Here is a 19505-nt window from a genome sequence, read left to right as displayed (position 1 = left end):
GCTGCTGCACAGCAGAGACTAACAACGTCTGAAGCATCTACACGCCAGTAAAAAGGCTAAAACAAAAATAGATTAAGATGACGGATCACAGTGTATGGTACAGAGCAGGTGTTCAAAAAATGGTTGCTGACACTAGATGTCTAAACCGTGGAGAGCCAGTTTCCCTCTTGGCCCACTTTCACAGAGCAGAGCTGACTGTGTTGCAATTGTCCAGTTACTTGCCGGTTTGAGAGTGAATTCAGTGAGGGCACAACCTTACCTGGCTTGCTCACGCATTGTAGCATCCTAGCGCCTGGCACATAGTAGGCGCTCCATACATATTTTTAAACAAACGACGAAAAAATGAATAATGAGTGAATAAATTACACCTTTGCCCGCCGTCTTTTAAGTCCCCTTGGTTCATTCATCAGCTCTTCTGATTTGCCTGGGACTGCCCCCTGGAGGAGGAAATGGCACCCACTCCAGTGTTCTTGCCTGGAGAACCCCATGGACAGAGGAGCCTGGGGGGCTACAGTCCACAGGGTCGCAAAGAGTCAGACACGACTGAGTGACTTAGCAGGAACGAGGAGTTTCTCGGAACCCAGGAGTGCTGAAACCTGTAAAGTCTCAGGCAAACTGCATTGTGTCTCACAGAAATGACTCTGAGACTGAGTGATATGATTGGTAAATTTTACGGAAAAAAGAACCGCAGTGCTGGAGAAGATTCTTGAGAGTCCCTTGGGCTGCAAGATCCCACCAGTCCATCCTAAAGGAAATCAGTCCTGAATATTCATTGGAAGGACTGATGCTGAAGCTGAAATTCCAATACTTTGGCCACCTGATGCGAAGAACTGACTCATTTGAAAAGACCCTGATGCTGGGAAAGATTGAAAGCGGGAGAAGAAGGGGACAACAGAGGATGAGATGGTTGGATGGCATCACCGACTCGATGGACATGAATTTGAGTAAATTTCAGTTGGTGATGGACAGGGAGGCCTGGCGTGCTGCAGTCCGTGGGGTCGCAAAGAGTTGGACACGACTGAATGACCGAACTGAACTGAACAGAAAAAAGGGGTAAAAACCGGGACAGGACTTGGATCGGACGGCCCCGCCCCCTCGCGCACTTAGCCCCGCCCCCTCCTTCGGCCCACCCTCAAACCCCGCCCCCTTCCTCTGGGAAGGTCACCTTCCACCCTGGGAAGCCGAGTGGGCCTGCCCCGGCCCCTGCACTGCGCACGCTCACGTTGGTTCCCCCGCCTTCCCTCCGCCCCCTTGGGGACCGGAAGCCCCGCCCACTCGGCGGCGCCTGCGCCGCTAGCGGGGCCTCTAGGGGCCCTGGCGTGGCGCCGCGGTGCTCGGCGGGACGCCGGCGAAGCGCGACCTCGGGCTCGAGGGGTGGGGCTCGATGTCAGGCGCCAAGATGGCGGCAGTGGTCGCGCTCTCCTTGAGGCGCCGGTTCCCGGCCGCCGCCCTCGGCGGGGCCCGCCTGCAGGTGAGCCGCGGCGCGGGGCGCGGGGCGAGGGCTGGCGTGAAGGTCGCGGAGACGGCCTGCACGTGAGGGGCGGCGGGGCGGGTCCCGGAGAGGAGTGCGACCCGCTCCCGCCGCCCGGGGTCCTGAGGCCGGATCGTTACTGCTCCTCTCTGCCACCTGCGAGGTGGTCAGGGCGGAGGGGGACTTTTAGACACGGGGAAAAAAGGGAAGGGAGGGCGCTTGGACCGCCCAAGGTCACATGGCGAGCGGGTGACGACTGACTGGTGGAAGCGGAGCGCGAGTACTAGCGTTTGGACGCCAGGTCCCTGTTCCGCCCGCAAACTGTCACGCCTGGGACGGACAGACCCGCCGGGGCGTGAAGGGCAGGGCCTGGGAGGCGCCCCTGCAGGCGCACGGCTGGGAACTCGGGCCAGACGGAAAGCACAGGAGAAGGGAGAAGCGGGGGCATCCACTTAGCCCCCAAAACACCGTGGTCTCCCCAGTGTCGTAGAACCGACCTCACAGTTTGGACCCGGATCGGATCCGGAGGTTGGCGCCGCTCTTATTTATATCGTTCAGGGCGCGTTGATAGTTTTTCTCCACGTCCCTTATATTGTCAGGAAAATGGGAACATGGAGAAGGGGAAGGGAAACTGCCATTGCAGTCTGTGTATATCAAAGACTAGGGTTTTACAAATCCCTTTCAAATCTTTTTCCTCTGGGAAAAAAAATCCCGTGATGTGGGTGAGCAGGAATTCTAACCTCATTTTAGAGATTTGAAAACTGCTGCTGCTGCTAAGTCGCTTCAGTCGTGTCCGACCCTGTGCGACCGCATAGACAGCAGCCCACCAGGCTCCTCTGTCCCTGGGATTCTCCAGGCAGGAACTCTGGAGTGGGTTGCCATTTTCTTCTCCCTTTGAAAACTGAGCCCCACCCCCCACGAAAAGGTTTTTTTTTCACTTGCTCAAAATATCATAGCCAAGAACCAGTTGATCTAGGACCTAAACTCACTGTTTTGAACATAATGTGTGAAAAACTCCATGTGATAGGTGTACAAAATATATTCGTCTCTCTTCTTGCAGTCATGTGAAAATACATCTGGTATTAAGTAATTGCTGTGGTTTTACGGCACAGTGCCTATGGCCCGTCTTCTAATGCTGATTCTTTCAAATATGCTGTCCGTGAACCTGGACAAGTCACTTTACAGTCATTCTGAAAAGCAGGGATGGGAGTGAAGCCTGCCTACCAGAGCCTCAAGCCGGTGCCCTCTGAGCATTAAATTGGTGATTGACGACCTTGTTTACCAGTTCCTTTTATAGTTGCTGAGCAAGCAATCAAGTTGTGACAGCCCCACCAATGAGAGTGAGTTCTAAAGCTCAGGTCCCTCTTCAAAGAATGAATTATAGAGAGGGCTGGTTTCAGAGGTCAGTGTTGTAATCCCCTGTGAGGCCATCCTAGGGCCCTGAGGGCAGAGAAAACAGAAGATTACACCTCCACACTCACGTTTTCTAGGAATGTGCATTCATAACCTCAAAAGTGGCCTGAACAGTAATGAGCGTGGTGTATTACCTTGGGGCATATTGAGATTCTAGGAGCCTAGAACATGGTGGATTTCTCTTCTGAGCTCCTTTTCCGCTTTAGTTTGCACCAGCGAACCACAGCTCTGCCTGTATTTACTGCGTTGTCGCTTGTGATGTTGCTTCATTCTCTTGTCTAGACTGTATTCCTTGAGGGCAGTTAGCACCTGCTTTCACTTGTGTGTATCTTTGCTCCCAGCACTGGCAGGGTTAGGATATCTGTCTGCCAATCAGAATAATACAGGAACTGATACGGTTGCCAGTATTGAAAAGCAGAAATTATTTTCTGAACAATTCTAGGAGCTTGGCCCTCCACTGAATCCTCTAAGGTAGATGTTAATACCCCCGCCTTCTTACAAAAGAGGAACTAAAATCAGAAAGGTTATGTAATTTGCCAAAGCACGCTCAGCTCTCAAGCGGTAGAGCTTGGCAGCAGTGCCATGCACATGTTTCAGAAGTAAGCCTGGCCTTCTGTTCTCCCCAGGCTCGTGCGGCCTCCCTGCCTTCCTCCTCTCCGTCTCTCACCTTTCTGTCCCACCTGCAAACCTGCCTCTCAGTTCAGTTCAGTCGCTCAGTCGTGTCCCAGTCTTTGCGACCCCATGAACTGCAGCACGCCAGGCCTCCCTGTCCATCACCAACTCCCAGAGTCCACCCAAACCCACGTGCATCGAGTCGGTTATGCCATCCAGCCATCTCATCCTCTGTTGGCCCTTCTCCTCCTGCCCTCAATCTTTCCCAGCATCAGGGTCAAACCTGTCTCCATCTAGCTCCAAACCTGCCCCTTAAGGCAGCTTTCCCAGAGAACAGGCTGCCTTCGACATAATGGAGAATTCACCCTTCTTATCCTCAGTTCCTTTTCAGTCCAGTTGTTTGATCTCGCTTCTCCCCTTAAATTATAAACTGTGGATCTCATCTAAGATGTCCTACAAAGGTGCGCTCAGCCTTGAACAGTCTTTAGTTTTGTAGATTGAGGTAGAAATGCTTTTGAAGGACCCCCCCCCGCCACTCTTGGGTTTGGAGTATGAATTGCTAGGTAGGCTACCAAAAAAACCCTCAAATATTTGCCCACCTGTTCACGTCTGCCCGTATATTGCGCTTTTCTGCCTGGTGCTGTGGAGAAATTGGCAGCACTCCTCTGGCTGCCCTTCACTCATGCTCTTGTCCCATCGCTTATTGAAAGATAGCTTTCCAGAAATTCTCCTCACCCGCCCCGCCCCGCAATCAGGTTTTCGTTCTCTGTCAAATCAGCAGCAGCACACAAACGTGGTACAATTTTCCTCATCTCAGAAAAAGCCAGATCCAGCCACCACCCCAGTTCTCCACTCGTCTTTACAGAAGAATTTCCCGAGAGGTGTCTGAACTCACCACCCACAGTTACCTCTCCACATCTTCTCAGGAGCCTATTCCAGTCACACTTCTCACCCTTAGCACTTCACGGAAGATACCCGGGTCAGGGTCACCTGTGACTTCGGCTTTGTTAACCCCAGTGTCACTTGGTGCTTTGCTCCCTGAAGCGTACTGTCAGCGCCCTCCTCAAAACATGGTTTTGGCCTGCCTGCCGGGCTCCAGGTGTTCCTCCTCACGTGCTGGCAGTCCTTCCTTTCTCTCTCCCTTTGCTGATTTCTTCTCATTGCCCCGAACTCCAGGGACTCTGTCCTTAGGCCTCGTCTTTATAGACACTCCTTCGGGCTTTAGATGCCTCCTAAATTCATGTCTCTAGCCGAGACATCACCCCAAGTCTTCAGACTCAGATGGCCACTCAACCATATTCTCAGAATTTCCACATGGGTATTTAATAAACTTTGCTGGCACAAAACCAAAATCCTGACACACACACACACCAGCCGTCTCCTCCCACCTCAGTTGATGGTAGCTCCATCCTTCACATTGCTTCAGTTCAGTCGCTCAGTCGTGTCCAACTCTTTGCGACCCCATAGACTGCAGCACGCCAGGCCTCCCTGTCCATCACCAACTCCCGGAGCTTTACTCAAACTCATGTCCATCGAGTCAGTGATGCCATCCAGCCATCTCATCCTCTGTCGTCCCCTTCTCCTCCTGCCTTCAATCTTTCCCAGCATCAGGGTCTTTTACAGTGAGTTGCCTCTCCGCATCAGGTGGCCAAAGTACTGGAGTTTAAGCTTCAACATCAGTCCTTCCAATGAACACCCAGGACTGATCTCCATTAGGATTGACTGGTTTGATATCTTTGCTGTCCAAGGGACTCTCAAGACTCTACTCCAACACCACAGTTCAAAAGCATCATTTCTTCGGTGCTCAGCTTTTTTTATAGTCCAACTCTCATATCCATACATGACTACTGAAAAACCATACCTTTGACTAGACGGACCTTTGTTGGCAAAATAATGTCTCTGCTTTTATTATTAATATGCTGTCTAGGTAGGACTTCCCTGTTGGCTCAGCCGTTAAAGCATCTGCCTACAATGCGGGAGACCCGGGTTCAGTCCCTGGGTTGGGAAGATCCCCTGGAGAAGGAAGTGGCAAGCCACTCCAATACTTTTGCCTGGAAAATCCCATGGACGGAGAAACCTGGTGGGCTACAGTCCACGCGATCCCAAAGAGTTGGACACGACTGAGAGACTTCACTTTGACTTTTTCACTTTCAGGTTGGTCATAACTTTTCTTCCAAGGAACAAGCATCTTTTAATTTCATGGCTGCAGTCACCATCTGCAGTGATTTTGGAGCCCCCAAAATAAAGTCTCTCACTGTTGCCACTGTTTCCCCATCTATTTGCCATGAAGCGATGGGACCGGATGCCATGGTCTTAGTTTTCTGAATGTTGAGTTTTAAGCCAACTTTTTCACTCTCTTACTCTTTTATCAAGAGGCTCTTTAGTTCTTCTTCACTTTCTGCCATAAGGGTGGTGTCATCTGCATATCTGAGGTTATTGATATTTCTCCTGGCAGTCTTGATTCCAGCTTGTGCTTCTTCCAGCCCAGCGTTTCTCATGATGTACTCTGCATAGAAGTTAAATAAGCAGGGTGACAATATACAGCCTTGATGTACTCCTTACCCGATTTGGAACCAGTCTGTTGTTCCATGTCCAGTTCTAACTGTTGCTTCTTGACCTGCGTACAGATTTCTTGGGTTTTAAAACCAGGGAGTTACAGCTGACAACTGCAAAGTCCCAGGCTTTTTTTAAATTCCAAGGTTTACTAATGTTTTTGAATTTGTAGAAGTTAATTTTTTTAAGACCTTTTGTCCCTCTCCCCCTACTGCCTGACTCAGGCACAGCAGCTCCTACTTTGGAGCACAGTTTATTGAAAGTTAAACATTCTCCTGCCATCTGTTATTGTTGTTCAGTCGCCCAGTCACTTCTGACTCTTTGAGACCCCGTGGACTGCAGCACAGCAGGCCTCCCATCCCTCACCAGCTCCTGCAGTTTGCCCAGATTCATGGCCAGTGCATTGGTGATGCCATCCAACCATCTCATGCAGTGTTTCCCCGCTTCTGCCCTCAGTCTTTCCCAGCATCAGCGTCTGTTCACATCAGGTGACCAAAATATTGGAGCTTCAGTTTCACCATTAGGCCTTACAGTGAGTATTCAGGGTTGATTTCCTTTAAAATTGACTGGTTTGATCTCCTTGCTGTCCAAAGGACTGTCAAGAGTCTTCTCCAGCACCACAGTTCGAAGGTATCGATTCTTCAGCGCTCAGCTTCTTTATGTTCCACCTCTGACAACTGCATGTGACCGCTGGGAAGACTGTAGCCTTCCCTGGATGGGCCTTGTTGGCAAGGTGATGTCTTTGCTTTTAATTACACTGTCTAGGTTTGTAGTAGCTTTCCTGCCAAAAAGTGATTGCCTTCTGGTTCCATGACTGCTGCAGTCACCACACTGATTTTAGAGCCCAAGGAAAAGAAATCTGCCACTGCTTCTACCTTTTCCCCCTTGATTTGCCAAGAGGTGATGGGACCAGATGCCATGATCTTAGTTTTTTAAATGTTGAGTTTTAAGCTGGCTTTTCACTCTCCTTCCTCACCCTCATCAAGTAGTTCTTGAGCTCCTCTTCACTTTCTGCCATTAGAGTGGTGTCATCCGTTTATCTGAGATTATTGATGTTTCTCCTGCCGACCTTGACACCGGCTCATAACTTGTCCTGCCCGGCATTTCTCATGATGTGCTCAGCATATAAGTTAAATAAACAGGGTGACAACAAACAGCCTTTTCATACTGCTTTCTGTATCCTGAACCAGTCCATTGTTCCATGTCCAGTTCTAATTGTTGCTTCTTGACCTGTATACAGGTTTCTCAGGAGGCAGGTAAGGTGGTCTGGTATTCCCATCTCTTTAACAGTTTTCCACAGTTTGTTATGATTGACACAGTCAAAGGCTTTAACGTAGTCGATTAAACAGAGATAGATGTTTTTCTGGAATTCCCTTGCTTTCTGTATGATCCAGTGAATGTTGGCAAATTGATCTCTGGTTCCTCTGCGTTTTTTTAACCCAGCAGTTACACTCCTGGGCATTTACCCCTGAGAAATGGAGACTTACGTTCACATAGAAATTTATCCACAACTGTTCATTTCAGCTTTATTCATAATGCCTCAAACGTGGAAACAGTCTTCTAGTGGTTGAATGGCTTAACTGTGGTGCATCGGACCGGGGAACACTACTGGGCAATAAGAAGAAATTTGTTGAGGCGTCTAACGTGGCTGAGTCTCCAGAGAGTTACGCTGAATGAACTGCCCTCTCCCACCCCCACCCCCACCCCCGCCAAGTTATAGAAGAGATGATTACATAATACAACTTTTGTTTAATGACAGGCTTATGGAAATGTAACAGGTCAGTGATTCATTGCCGGGGGGTGAAGGAGGGGGTGGCAGGCCTGCAGGGCCTGACTGGGACTGTAGAGAAGCAGGTCCTGTGATGATGGACGCGATGCTCTGCACTCTCGGCCGACCCTGCGGTCCCGTGGACTACACAGTCCATGGGGTTCTGCAGGCCAGAATACTGGAGTGGGTAGCCGTTCCCTTCTCCAGGGGATCTTTCGAACCCAGGTCTCCCGCATTGCAGACAGATTCTTTACCAGCTGAGCCACAAGGCAAGCCATACCTTGACTATGTCGGGGTTAATATTAATGTACTGTTGTGCTGTAGTTTTGTACATTGGTACCACTGAGGGAAGTCAAGTAAAGGACAGGTGGGAGCTCAGTATTATTTTTATAAATGCGTGGGATTCTACAGTTATTTCCAAATGAAAGGTGTGAACTTAAAGAGCAGCAGTCTATGAGCATACGCAGCAACATGAATGAATCTCAGAAGCATTTTGTGGAGCAGGAGAAGCTAGGCCCACGATGTGTGGTCTCATGGTATTTGTATGGAGTCTGTCAGAGGCACATCTGCAGTGATAGAAAGCCAGTCAGTTGCTGGGGCTAGGGAGAGGGCGCTGACTGCAGAGAAGCACTAGAGAACTTTCTTAATGGAAATGTTCTGTTTTGACTGTGGTAGTGGTTATACAATTTTATCAAAACTCATCAAACTATACACTTAAAATTGGTGAATTTATTATAATGAATATACCTCATTAAATCTCACAAAAAAGAGTGAAGAAGTGAAGTGAAGTCGCTCAGTCGTGTCCGACTCTTTGTGACCCCATGAACTGTAACCTTCCAGGTTCCTCTGTCCAGGGGATTTTCCAGGCAAGGATACTGGAGTGGGTTGCCATGTCCTTCTCCAGGAGATCTTCCGGACCCAGAGATCGAACCCAGGTCTCCTGCATTGCAGGCTTTACCGTCTGAGCCACCAGGGCAGTCCCCAAAAAGGGTGGGGGTGGGTGTTAAGCAAGCAAAAGCTTGCTGGAGCTAATACCTGCAACTGGAAATTCTCGGCAGTCTAGTGGTTAGGACGCCCCTTGTCACTGCTGAGGGCAGAGGTTCTGGGCTGCTGAGATCCTGCGCGCTGTCAGGACGACGCGGCCAAAAGTGTCTTCAAGAGTCTGTTCACCTCCTCTTAGTCACCACAAGGTGGCGTTAGCCAAGCATTCCTGACATTTCACAAAATGGAGTCTCTAGTTGGAAAGTGTTCATTTGCAGAAATGACTTTCCTTTTTTTAATGATCTTCACCAGCTTGGTGATTTGATAAAATACAGCTTTCATCTTCACCTTCACTTTCATTTTCTTCATACATTTTCTTCCTGTACTGAGGGTTGATATCTTCAGCTTTATTTAATTTGGGGTGGTTTTTGCCAGCCAGTAATAAACTCCAGGGCATTTCTTGTAATTACTGAGTGAACCTTAAGGGTTTTTGCTTTCTTTAGCAGTTTATAAGAGAATTAGCTGGCCTAGAATGTAGTTTGAATTTTGCCAAGTACTCTTTGGACTGGCGAGAGCCTTCCCCCTCCTCACAGCCACAGGAGAAGCTTGCAGGACTTGTGGTCTCTGCCTTGTTTTGTCTGCCTAAATGCAAAAGGGCTTCAAGGACTAGGGGGTGGCAGCGGCTTAGCATTCGTTGTAGGACAATGCCACAAACAGAGGGGTACGTTTATTTCTTAATGGCTCGATGTAGGTCGTCATGTTCAGCTTTTTAAGGTACATTCAAAATAAACCACATTTTTTTGCATTATTCTAATGCTCAGTTTTTGCTCTTTTCTTAAATCATTCCTAACCATGGATTGAATTGCTATATGCGGAGGCCTGGACCAGATATGCTGGGAGACGTAAAATATATGTAAAGTATAGGGTTCCATTCTGTTACATGTTCTGTATCAACTTGACTGGGCCCAGATACTTGGTCAAATGTTTTTCTGAGTGTTTCAGCGAGAGTGGTTTTGAATGAGTTTAGCATTTTAATTGATAGATTAACAGAGGAATACAATTATTATATGATATAATTTATATGTGGACTCTTAAAAATACACCAAAATACTGAACAAAAGAAAAAAAGAAGCAGAGTTACAGAGAACAAACATGGTTACGGGGGTCGGGGGGCAGGGGGCCATGGGGGGAGGGGCGGTCTGCTGGGCGTAAGATGGGCTAAGGGAGGCAACACGGGGACTATAGCCAATGTTTTGTAATAACTGTAAATGCAAAGTAAGCCTTAAAATTGTATTAGAATATTTGAGGGGATTCTCTGGTGGCCCAGTGGTTAAGACTTAAGGCTTTCACTGCTGAGGACCTGGATTCAGCCCTTGGTTCGGGAACTAAGATCCAACAAGCTGCACAATGTGGCCAGAAAATATAATTTTTTTTTAAATTGTTAAAAAATTTTTAATTATGTTTCAAAAAATAAGATAGACTGAGTAAAGCATATTGCGCTTTCTAACATGGGTGACCTTATCCCATCGATTGAAGATACGAATAGAACAAAAAACTGGCCCTCCTTCAAATAAGAGGAAGTCCCCCTCTCAGGCTGGGATATTGATTTCTTTTTCTTGCCTTTGGACTTGAAGTAACAACTCTTCCTGGGTCTCGAGCGCTGACATTGGAACTGGGGCTGCATCGGTGGCTCTCCAGCTTGCCAGTTGCGGACCTTGGGAGTTGTTATCCCCATAATCACACGAGCCAGTTCCCCATAGTCACGTGAGCCGATTCTGTGTACTAAATCCCTTTTCACACGTGTGTGTATGTAGGTACACACCGTTGGTTCTGTTTCTCTGGAGAGCCCTGACTAATACACACGCCCTTAAGGAGTTAGGATGTAAAGAGAAGAAAGCAGCACAGAGGAGAGGCCTGAGAAGATCCCCGAGTGAGCAGAATAGTGTTTGGAACGTGGGCCCTGGGCCAGACCTGGGGCCAGTCCTGGCTCCACTCACCAGCTCCTGATCATGGGCCCGTCACTTGATCGCTGAGCCTCATTTGTCTCATCTTTAAAAATGAAGATCCAGTGGAGTCATTAATACAAAGCATTTAATACAGTGCCTGGCAGTAATAAATAGTGGCTTTGAAGATGAGTATAAATTTAAACAGAAAACTTTGTGAGCAAAGCACCCTTTTTGCAAATACATTTTTGTGGGGCGGCTGCTCTGTTGGAAGGAGGGCGGGAAGCCGGCCCCCCTTACCATTGTCGTCTCCCAGCAGCCCCTGGCGGCGCTCCAGGGCCCCGTGGCTCTAGCGAGACCGACTGTCACAGACTGTAAGTGCCCGGAAGATGTGTTCAGAGCGCAGGTCTCTGCTGTTTGTTAGTGCCCAGATTTCACCTTGTTTTAAGATACAGTGTGCTTTCTCTTGTTTCCTACACTGCTGTACATAGCTGCCCTGCTGTGGATGGGTTGTTTGTGTTCCCCCAGAACTCATAGCAGAGGCCCTAATCCCCAGTGTGATGATACTTGAACTTGGGGCCTTTGAGAGGGAATTAGGGTTAGATTAGGTCATGAGGGCAGGGCCTGTGTGATGGGCTTCTGCCCTTATAGAGAGAAGGAAAGACCTGAGATCTCCTTGCAGCATGTGAAGGTAGAGCAGGATGCAGCTGTCTGTCCTCACTTAGACACCAAACCAGAGCTGCTGACACCTGGATCTTGGACTTCAGCCTCCAGAACCATGAGAAGTAAATGTTTGTTGTGTTAGCCGCCTAGTCTTTTTTTTTTTTTTTTTTTTTACAGTGGCTCAGACTAAAATGCGTGATCGACACCAGCGTCTCGCTTCGGCCACCGCAGTCGCTTTCTAGCTGGTTTCCCTAGATGTCATCTGACGAGTCTTCCTTTGTAAGCCAGTGGTGGTCTTCTCAAAAATAAAATGTCATCCACCTGATGAATTTTTGTTAGCTTCTCATTGCTCTTAGGATAAGATCAAAACTTAGAAGTCTTTCTTGCCTCCCTGGAGCCTGCGCCGTCTCATCCCGTCTCAGGTCAGCCCCTGCACAGTGGGCGTCTCTCGGTCCTCACAGAGCTCTGTGCTCTCCCACCCAGGCCTCTGCACATGTTCCTTCAGCTTATGATGCCCCTTCTCCTTGCCCTTCACTCCTAGTCATCAAGCCTCAGCTTAAGTTCCTTTATGGAGGCCTTCCTGGCCACTTAGACTAGTGTAAATCTCTGCTGCAGGCTCCCTCGCTGTGTTTTATTAGGAATATTTTGTTTCTCTTCTTGCTCACTGCACGCTGGTTTCTATGAGGGCAAAGGCTGTGTGTGTTTATTCAGCGCCATTTCACCAGCCCCCAGTGCCGTCGCTGGCCTATCATCGTTGCTAGTGCTGTGTGTTGGGTCTTGAGTGGCTGTGTTTCTCAGGAAGACTGTGTCAGTAATACACGAGTTTGTATCCAGTATTGCAATTTATAGTTCCAACTAAGTAGAATGATTTATCTTGCATTTTTAATGATTCTTTTTTCCCCTTCTTGTGAACTTTTTAAATTTCAGGCCTGCCGTGGGGCTCAGACAGCTGCAGCCGCAGCACCCCGAATCAAGAAATTTGCCATCTATCGATGGGACCCGGACAAGACTGGAGACAAACCTCACATGCAAACTTATGAGATTGATTTGAATAAGTGAGTATCTCTGTGAAAGCTAGATATTTGATAAATGAAGGTGAGCTCTTGGTCTGATTCAGGGACACATTTTTCCCATCCTTGGAAGGTTTTAAAACTGAGCGTATCCAGTGGCTCTGGAATTTATCATCTGTTTTTAAAACAAGAATGACATAGATACCTGAATCAAAAAGATAGTACCAGGAGAGAGGCTCAAGAGGAAGGGGACATGTGTATACCCATGGCTAACCCATGCAGATGTAGGGCAGAAACCAACACAACATTGTAATTCTCCTTCAATCCAAATTAAATTAAAAAAAAAAATCTGGGGTTTTAGATTAAAAAACAATAATACCAAGAAGAACAGCTTTTATGAAATTCCTTTTCTTCTTCCAAATCAAAGTGTAACAGTTTCTAGAATACTTCCATCTCAAAGCATAACAGTAGAGATGGTTTTATGCATAGATCTGAAATCATTAACACATTAACAGTTTAAAAATCCTCAGTGTTTTTATGTTAATTTATGAATGTGGGCCTGTGTATTCTACAATAACGATGAACATCATAAACTTATCCAGAATGGTGGTGGGCCAAGATAGGGATGGAGTTAAAATATTAAAAGTGATCCATTCCTATCTGTTAGCTTTCTGTTTCTGTAGTAATAATTGCTACAGATTTAGTGGCTTAAAACAACATATTTATTCTCTTGGAGTTCTGTAGGTTAGCAGTTCAGTAAAGGTCTCATGACTAATCTCAGGGTGTCCGCAGGCTGCATTCCTTCTGGAGACGAGAGCATCTTTTCTGTCCCTTCACGTTGTTGGCAGAAGCCAGCTGAGGGCCAGTCCCAGCGTTCAGAGGCCAGCGCAGCCCTTGGCTCACAGTCCACATCTCCAGAGCAGCAGCAGCCGAGTCCCTCGAGTTACATCTCTGAACTGCTCTTCCGTCATCTTTAAAGGCGCTCCGCAGAGAGCCGAGAGGAAAGAGTCTAGCGAGCTGGGCTCTAGCTTCCCACTACCGGCTACCTCTGCCTCCCCAGTAACACCAGCCCTGCTCTGTTTTGTGATCTGTTTTATTTATAAATGAGTATTTCCTTTGAACAAAAGCTTCCATGGCACCAAAAAAAATGTTTGAAAACTACCAATATTCTAAATGCTTTTTTTAAATTCTGTCAACCCATAAACTCTTTTAATAGAGTTAATTGATATATGATCTTCTTAGACAAAACTATCAGATGTTTAGCAACTGAAAATTATTAATAAAATCCAAATAAAGGAAAATTGTATAGAGCACACTTTCTGACCGTAATACAATAAAACTAAAAATTCATATTAAGAGCAAAAAACCATAATTACTTGGAAATTAAAAAGCACTCTTTTAAATAAGTACTTGATTAAGGAATAATAAAAATGTTACCACTTAAAAAATAAAAACTTTGCAAATTAAAACTGCAGAATGTGATTAAAACTGGAAGAGTTAAATTTATAACATTTTTAATGATAAAAAAATTAAAGATCAATTGCATTTACTTCCAGTAATGGCAGAATAGCTTTCATTAGATTGAAAGTGAAATTGAAAGTCGCTCAGTCGTGTCCGACTCTTTGCAACTGCATAGACGTAGCCCGCCAGGCTCCTCTGTCCATGGGATTTTTCAGGCAAGAACACTGGAGTGGGTTGCCATTTCCTTCTCCAGGAGGTCTTTCTGACCCAGGTATCGAACCCGAGTCTCCTGCATTGCAGGCAGACTCTTTACCATCTGAGCGACCAGGGAAGCCCTAACCCTTCCACAAATCATAACTGTACACTCTGGTTTGTAGAATAAGAGGGAACGGGGCTTCCCTGGGGGTCTGCTGGTTAAGGATCTGCCTGCCGACACGGGGGGCACAGGTTTGATCCCTGGTTCAGGAGGAGCCTGCTTGCTGCAAGTGCTGACCCCGTGTGCCTGGAGCCCGTGCCCCACAGCAGGGGAGCCCCTGAGCGAGAAGCCATGCGCTGCAGCCAAGACCCAGCACAGGCAAGACACATAAATCTTCAAAAAAAGGCAGCAGCAGCAGTGACCAGAGGCGCAAGAGAGTAACCAAAGCAGGCAGACACAGAGAGAGTTGGCAGTTGGGGATATAGAATGTTACTTGCAAAAATAAACTCTCTTTGCATGTTCTTTAACTGAGGGTAAGCCCCCATTGATGTGGGAGTACAAGGGCTAAAACTCAATTAAAAAAACCACAGTCTTACTGTGGTCAGTAGCTTACATAACTAGAGTATGCATTTGGAAGCCAGCACAGTAACCAGAAAATGAGGGGGAAATCCTGGAACGAGGTACAGAGGGGGAGTCCCAAATTCTGTTTATGAACTGCCCAGATCTTGAGATCGGTCACACTGATTGTTGCCTTAACAGCAACACTCACCGCTTTCTGAAGCACAGTGCAGTGCAGCGCTACTGCCTCGTGGTGTGCACACGGCCCAGCATACGAGCCAGAATCACCCACACACAGAAGCAGTGGTGTGCACACGGCCCAGCATACGAGCCAGAATCACCCCCACACAGAAGCAGTGGTGTGCACACGGCCCAGCATACAAGCCAGAATCACCCACACACAGAAGCAGCGCAGCACGGGACACACTCGAGTGAAAAGACTCAACGGAGACCAGCCTTGAAGCAACCCGCTTGTGGGAACCAGCAGAAAGGAGTTTAAGCAATTGTAATTGTGTTCTTAGATAAAGGAAGATACACTCATAGTAGGATAGGAAGTCTCAGCAGAGAGTTTGAAACTTAAAGAACCAACGGAAAATCTGGAACTGAAAAGTACAGTATCGGAAGCGGAGAATTCACTGGGTGGGCTTAGTTTAAGAGCAGGTCGAAACTGACAGTGGGGAACGCTGGTGAACCTGGAAGTAACTAGAAATTAAAAAAAAAAAAACTAGAAATTGTCTGTTCTTAAGACAAAAAGGAAAGAGAGTTTTTAAAAAAGCATTTCATTGATCCACGGAACAGTATTAGAAGCTCTAACACACGTGTAATTGGAGTCCCAGAAGTGCAGTGGAAAAATAGGCAAAAAATAATATTCGAAGAGGTAATGGCCAAGAATTACTCAAGCTTGTGAAAAGCATAATTTACATACTCAAGAATCTTAATGAATCCCAAGCAGGGTAATACATAGAAAACCACCAAGCACATCATCGTCAAGTTACTGAGGATAAAAATACAGAGAAAGTCTTGAAAGCCATGAGAAAACACACATTGCATGCAGAGATGTGAATGATTGTTTACTAATCAGAAATTACAGAAGCTGAAACACAATGGAATGACTTCTGGATTACTAAAAGGAAAGCTCTGTGAACTGGAATTCTGTATTCAGCAAAAAGATCCTTCAAGATGAAGATGAAATTAAGACATTTTCAGATAACAAAAAGGGAAAGAATAGCCAGAGACCTGTGCCACATGGAAGAGGAAGTTTTTCAAGCTGAAGAAAAATAATACCTTGTGGAATCTCACTTGTTAGGAAAATAATGAAAAGCGCCAGATATGATAAATGTAACCCCTTCTCCTCTTCACCGTTAAAGCAGATGATGCTTAAAGCGGTCCAGCGTGTCGCCTGCAGTGTGACTCACGTGTGCTGCGGGTGGTCGCTGGCGCCTCGTTTCTGGCGGCATGGGGTCTTCTGCAGCCACCGTGGGCAGTGGGCTTCTCATTCCAGTGGCTTCTCTTGCTGCAGAGCTCGGGCTCTGGGTGCACAGGCGTCAGTAGCTGTGGCTCCTGGGCCCTGTAGACAGGCTCTAGGGTTGTGGCACTCGGGCTCAGTTGTTCCACAGCAGGTGGGATCTTCCCAGACTGGGAACTGATCCCACATCCCCTGCACTGGCAGGCGGATTCTTAGCGCTAAACTACCAGGGAAGTCCTGAGAACTGACAACCATCGTAAGAGCTGAGAGCAAGCTCACCTATAAAGTTGCAAGGTGGTTACCTGAAGTGATACAGTATTAACTTTAAATCCATTGAGAAGTTAAGGACATATAATTCTGGAGTAACTGCTTCAAAGCTGAGAAAGGAGTATGACAAGGCTGTTTATTGTCACTCTGTTTATTTAACTTATATGCAGAGTACATCATGCAGAATGCCAGGCTTGGTGAATCACAAGTTGGAATCAAGATTGGCAGGAGAAATATCAACAACCTTAGATATGCAGGTGATACCACTCTAGTGGCAGAAAGCGAAGAAGAACTAAAGGGCCTCTTGATGAGGGTGAAAAAGTGAGGTGAAAGAGGAGAGTGGTAAAGCTGGCTTAAAACTCTGCATTCAGAAAAGTAAGGTCATGGCATCTGGTCCCATCACTTCAAGTAGAAGGGGGAAAAGTGGATGCAGTGACAGATTTTAATTTTCTTGGGCTCCAAAATCAATTCAGACGGTGACTGCAGCCACAAAATTAAAAGCGTATTAAAAAGCAGACTTTGCCGACAAAGGTCTGTAGAGTCAAAGCTATGGCTTCCCAGGTGGCGCTAGTGGTAAAGAACCCGCCTGCCAGTGCAGGAGACCCGAGAGACCTGGGTTCGATCCCTGGGTCAGGAAGATCCCCTGGAGGAGGGCATGGCAACCCACTGCAGTATTCTTGCGTGGAGAATCCCATGGCCAGAGGAGCCTGGTGGGCTGTGGTGGGCTGTGGTCCATTGGATCCTAAAGAGCCGAACATGACTGAAGCTTCTTGGCACACACATGGTTTTTCCGGTAATCATGGAGATGTGGGAGTTGGACCACGAAGAAGGCTGAGTGCCAAAGAATCGATGCTTTCGAATTGTGGTGCTGAAGAGGACTATTCAGAGTCCCTTGGATGGCATGAAGATCAAGCCTGTCAATTCTAAAGGAAATCAACCCTGATTATTCATTGGAAAGACTGATGCTGAAGCTCTAATACTTTGGCCGCGTGATGCGAAGAGCCAGCTCACTGGAAAAGACCCTGATGCTGGGAAAGGTTGAAGGCAAAAGAAGAAGGGGGCGGCAGAGGATGAAATGGTTGGATAGCATCACCGACTCAATGGACGTAGATCAGAGTAAATTCCCGGAGGTGGTGGTGGAGAGGTAAGCGTGATATACTGCAGTCTAAGAGTTGGACACTGCTTGTTAACTGAACACACACACAGACAACTGTTCTTAATGCAAAGAGACATAGGTAAAATGGAGTTGGAATATAGAAATTAAATATATATTAAAATGGAGTTTTTTGAATACTAATGTAAAAATAACTACTTGAAGGCAGAAAAGAGGGCTTCCCAGGTGGCGCTAGTGGTAAAGAACCCGCCTGCCGACACAGGAGACGGAAGGGACGCCGGTTCAGCCTCTGGGCCGGAGGATCACCTGGAGGAGAGCCTGGCACCCCACTCCAGTAGTCTTGCCCGGAGAATCTCACGGACAGAGGGGCCTGGGGGTGCATCATGTTGCAAGAGTCAGACACGACTGAAATGACTCTGAATACATGCACACATTTTGAAAATGTTAAGAAATAGAAGAAAACACAAAATATTCATCTGGCCTCAGGAAGGAGCATGGTCTTTTAGACTTAAAAGAGGACAGTATCATAAAAGGAAAAGTGGTCGACTTTTAACAGTGTGAACATTTAAATTTTTTGCATGTTTTAAAATTTTGACTTTCAAAATCAGAAGTCAGATAGCCAATTGCTGGTTGAGGGCGGAAGCAGGATTAGCATCAGATTTATTAGATGTGTGATATTGTGGTATATATTTGGTCTTGGGTTTGTGGCTTCTAAAATGCTTGTAATCCCGAAGAACTATAGGGCCATCTTTTGTGGTGATTTGTTTTCGTTCTCAGTTCCTCAGATAGCTTCAGATAAATAACAGAGGTGAAATGGTATCTTTTGTTACAACAAGCTCGTTTCAACCACACCTGGGTTTATATTAAGTGACTTCTTAAAAGCCCCTAAATCTACTTGATTAGGGCTGGTTGCTAGGAGAATGTATGAGTTGAGGGCTGGAACTTCCAAGTTTCCCAGGAGGGGTGCGGGGCTAGAGGTTTAATTGCTTATCAGTGACCAGATGTAATCAGTCTTCCCTACATAGTTAAACCTCCATAAAAATCCTTGATTCCAGGGTTCAGAGAGAGTGAATCGGTAAAGCCCAGGAGGCGCTAGGAGAGAGTGGCCTCCAGGAGAGAGTGTGAAAGCTCTTCTCCCTCCCCAAATACCTTTACCCAGTGCATCTACTGTATCCTTTTATAATAAACAGTATTCTAGTCAGTAAACTTTTCTCTTTTTAATTCTGTGAGCCACTCTAGCAAACTGGAGGAGGAGGTCTCCAGGACCTCGCGTTGATAGTGTCAGCGTTGAGCTCCACTGTGGGACACCCACTTGCTGTTGCAGAATCACTTGGCGTGGAAACAACACCCACACAGTTGGTGACCGGAAGTGAAGTCCTGGGAGTGAGGAGCACTGGACAAAAACAGAAGAGTTTCTCTTCTAGAAGATGGTAGTTCAGACCTTCAAAAAGAAAATTCCCCAGACTTCAGTAAACAACGAGGCAAGGAACATGGAGAGGCTGAGTCCATAAGATCAGTCCACTAGAGTGAATGCTGCCTGTGGGCAGGAGTTTGTATCTGCTTTGTCCCCTGGTGGATGTCTCACACCTAGAACAGAACCTGGCACAGAGTAGACTTTCGATAAATAATTGATGTGAGGAAAGGTCAGTGAATTTATCACAAAATTTGTAGTATTCAAAGATCTCAAAACCGTGACAGTAATAACACGTCTCCATTCTCAGAATACCAGGTTTTTTAAAAAAGGTTACAGTTCGCAGTGTTCGCAGAGGTACAGTGGAAAGGGTATGACATATTGTTGGTAGAAATACATGCAGATAATGCAGCTGTGTTAACTAACCAGCCTTATCATGGCAGTCCTTTCACTATATATCAGATTATCATGTTACACACTTTAAGAAAGGGAAAAAGTGGAAGCTGACAGATTTTATTTTCTTGGACTCCAAAATCATTGCAAATGGTAACTGCAGCCATGAAATTAAAAGACGCTAACTCCTTGGAAGGAAAGCTATGACAAACCTAGACAGGGTATT

General features: G+C 46.7%; 1 protein-coding gene across 2 annotated transcripts in view; it reads left to right on the top strand.

The window, feature by feature from the left end:
• The first annotated feature begins 1278 nt into the window (after window positions 1-1278).
• SDHB (succinate dehydrogenase complex iron sulfur subunit B) overlaps window positions 1279-19505 on the top strand; it is a 28962-nt gene continuing 10735 nt past the window's right edge. The window contains exons 1-2 of one of the 2 annotated variants that reach the window (XM_070382016.1): window positions 1279-1471; window positions 12332-12459. In XM_070382016.1, coding sequence (XP_070238117.1) covers window positions 1385-1471; window positions 12332-12459 — 215 coding nt within the window. In that variant the 5' untranslated portion in view covers window positions 1279-1384. The remainder of the gene's footprint in view (window positions 1472-12331; window positions 12460-19505) is intronic. The other variant, XM_070382014.1, reaches the window with a different exon arrangement.

Source organism: Bos mutus, chromosome 2 (genome assembly GCF_027580195.1).
Source record: "Bos mutus isolate GX-2022 chromosome 2, NWIPB_WYAK_1.1, whole genome shotgun sequence".
Taxonomy (NCBI): domain Eukaryota; kingdom Metazoa; phylum Chordata; class Mammalia; order Artiodactyla; family Bovidae; genus Bos; species Bos mutus.
Note: the sequence above shows the minus strand (reverse complement) of the source record. Positions and strands in the feature narration are given on the sequence as shown.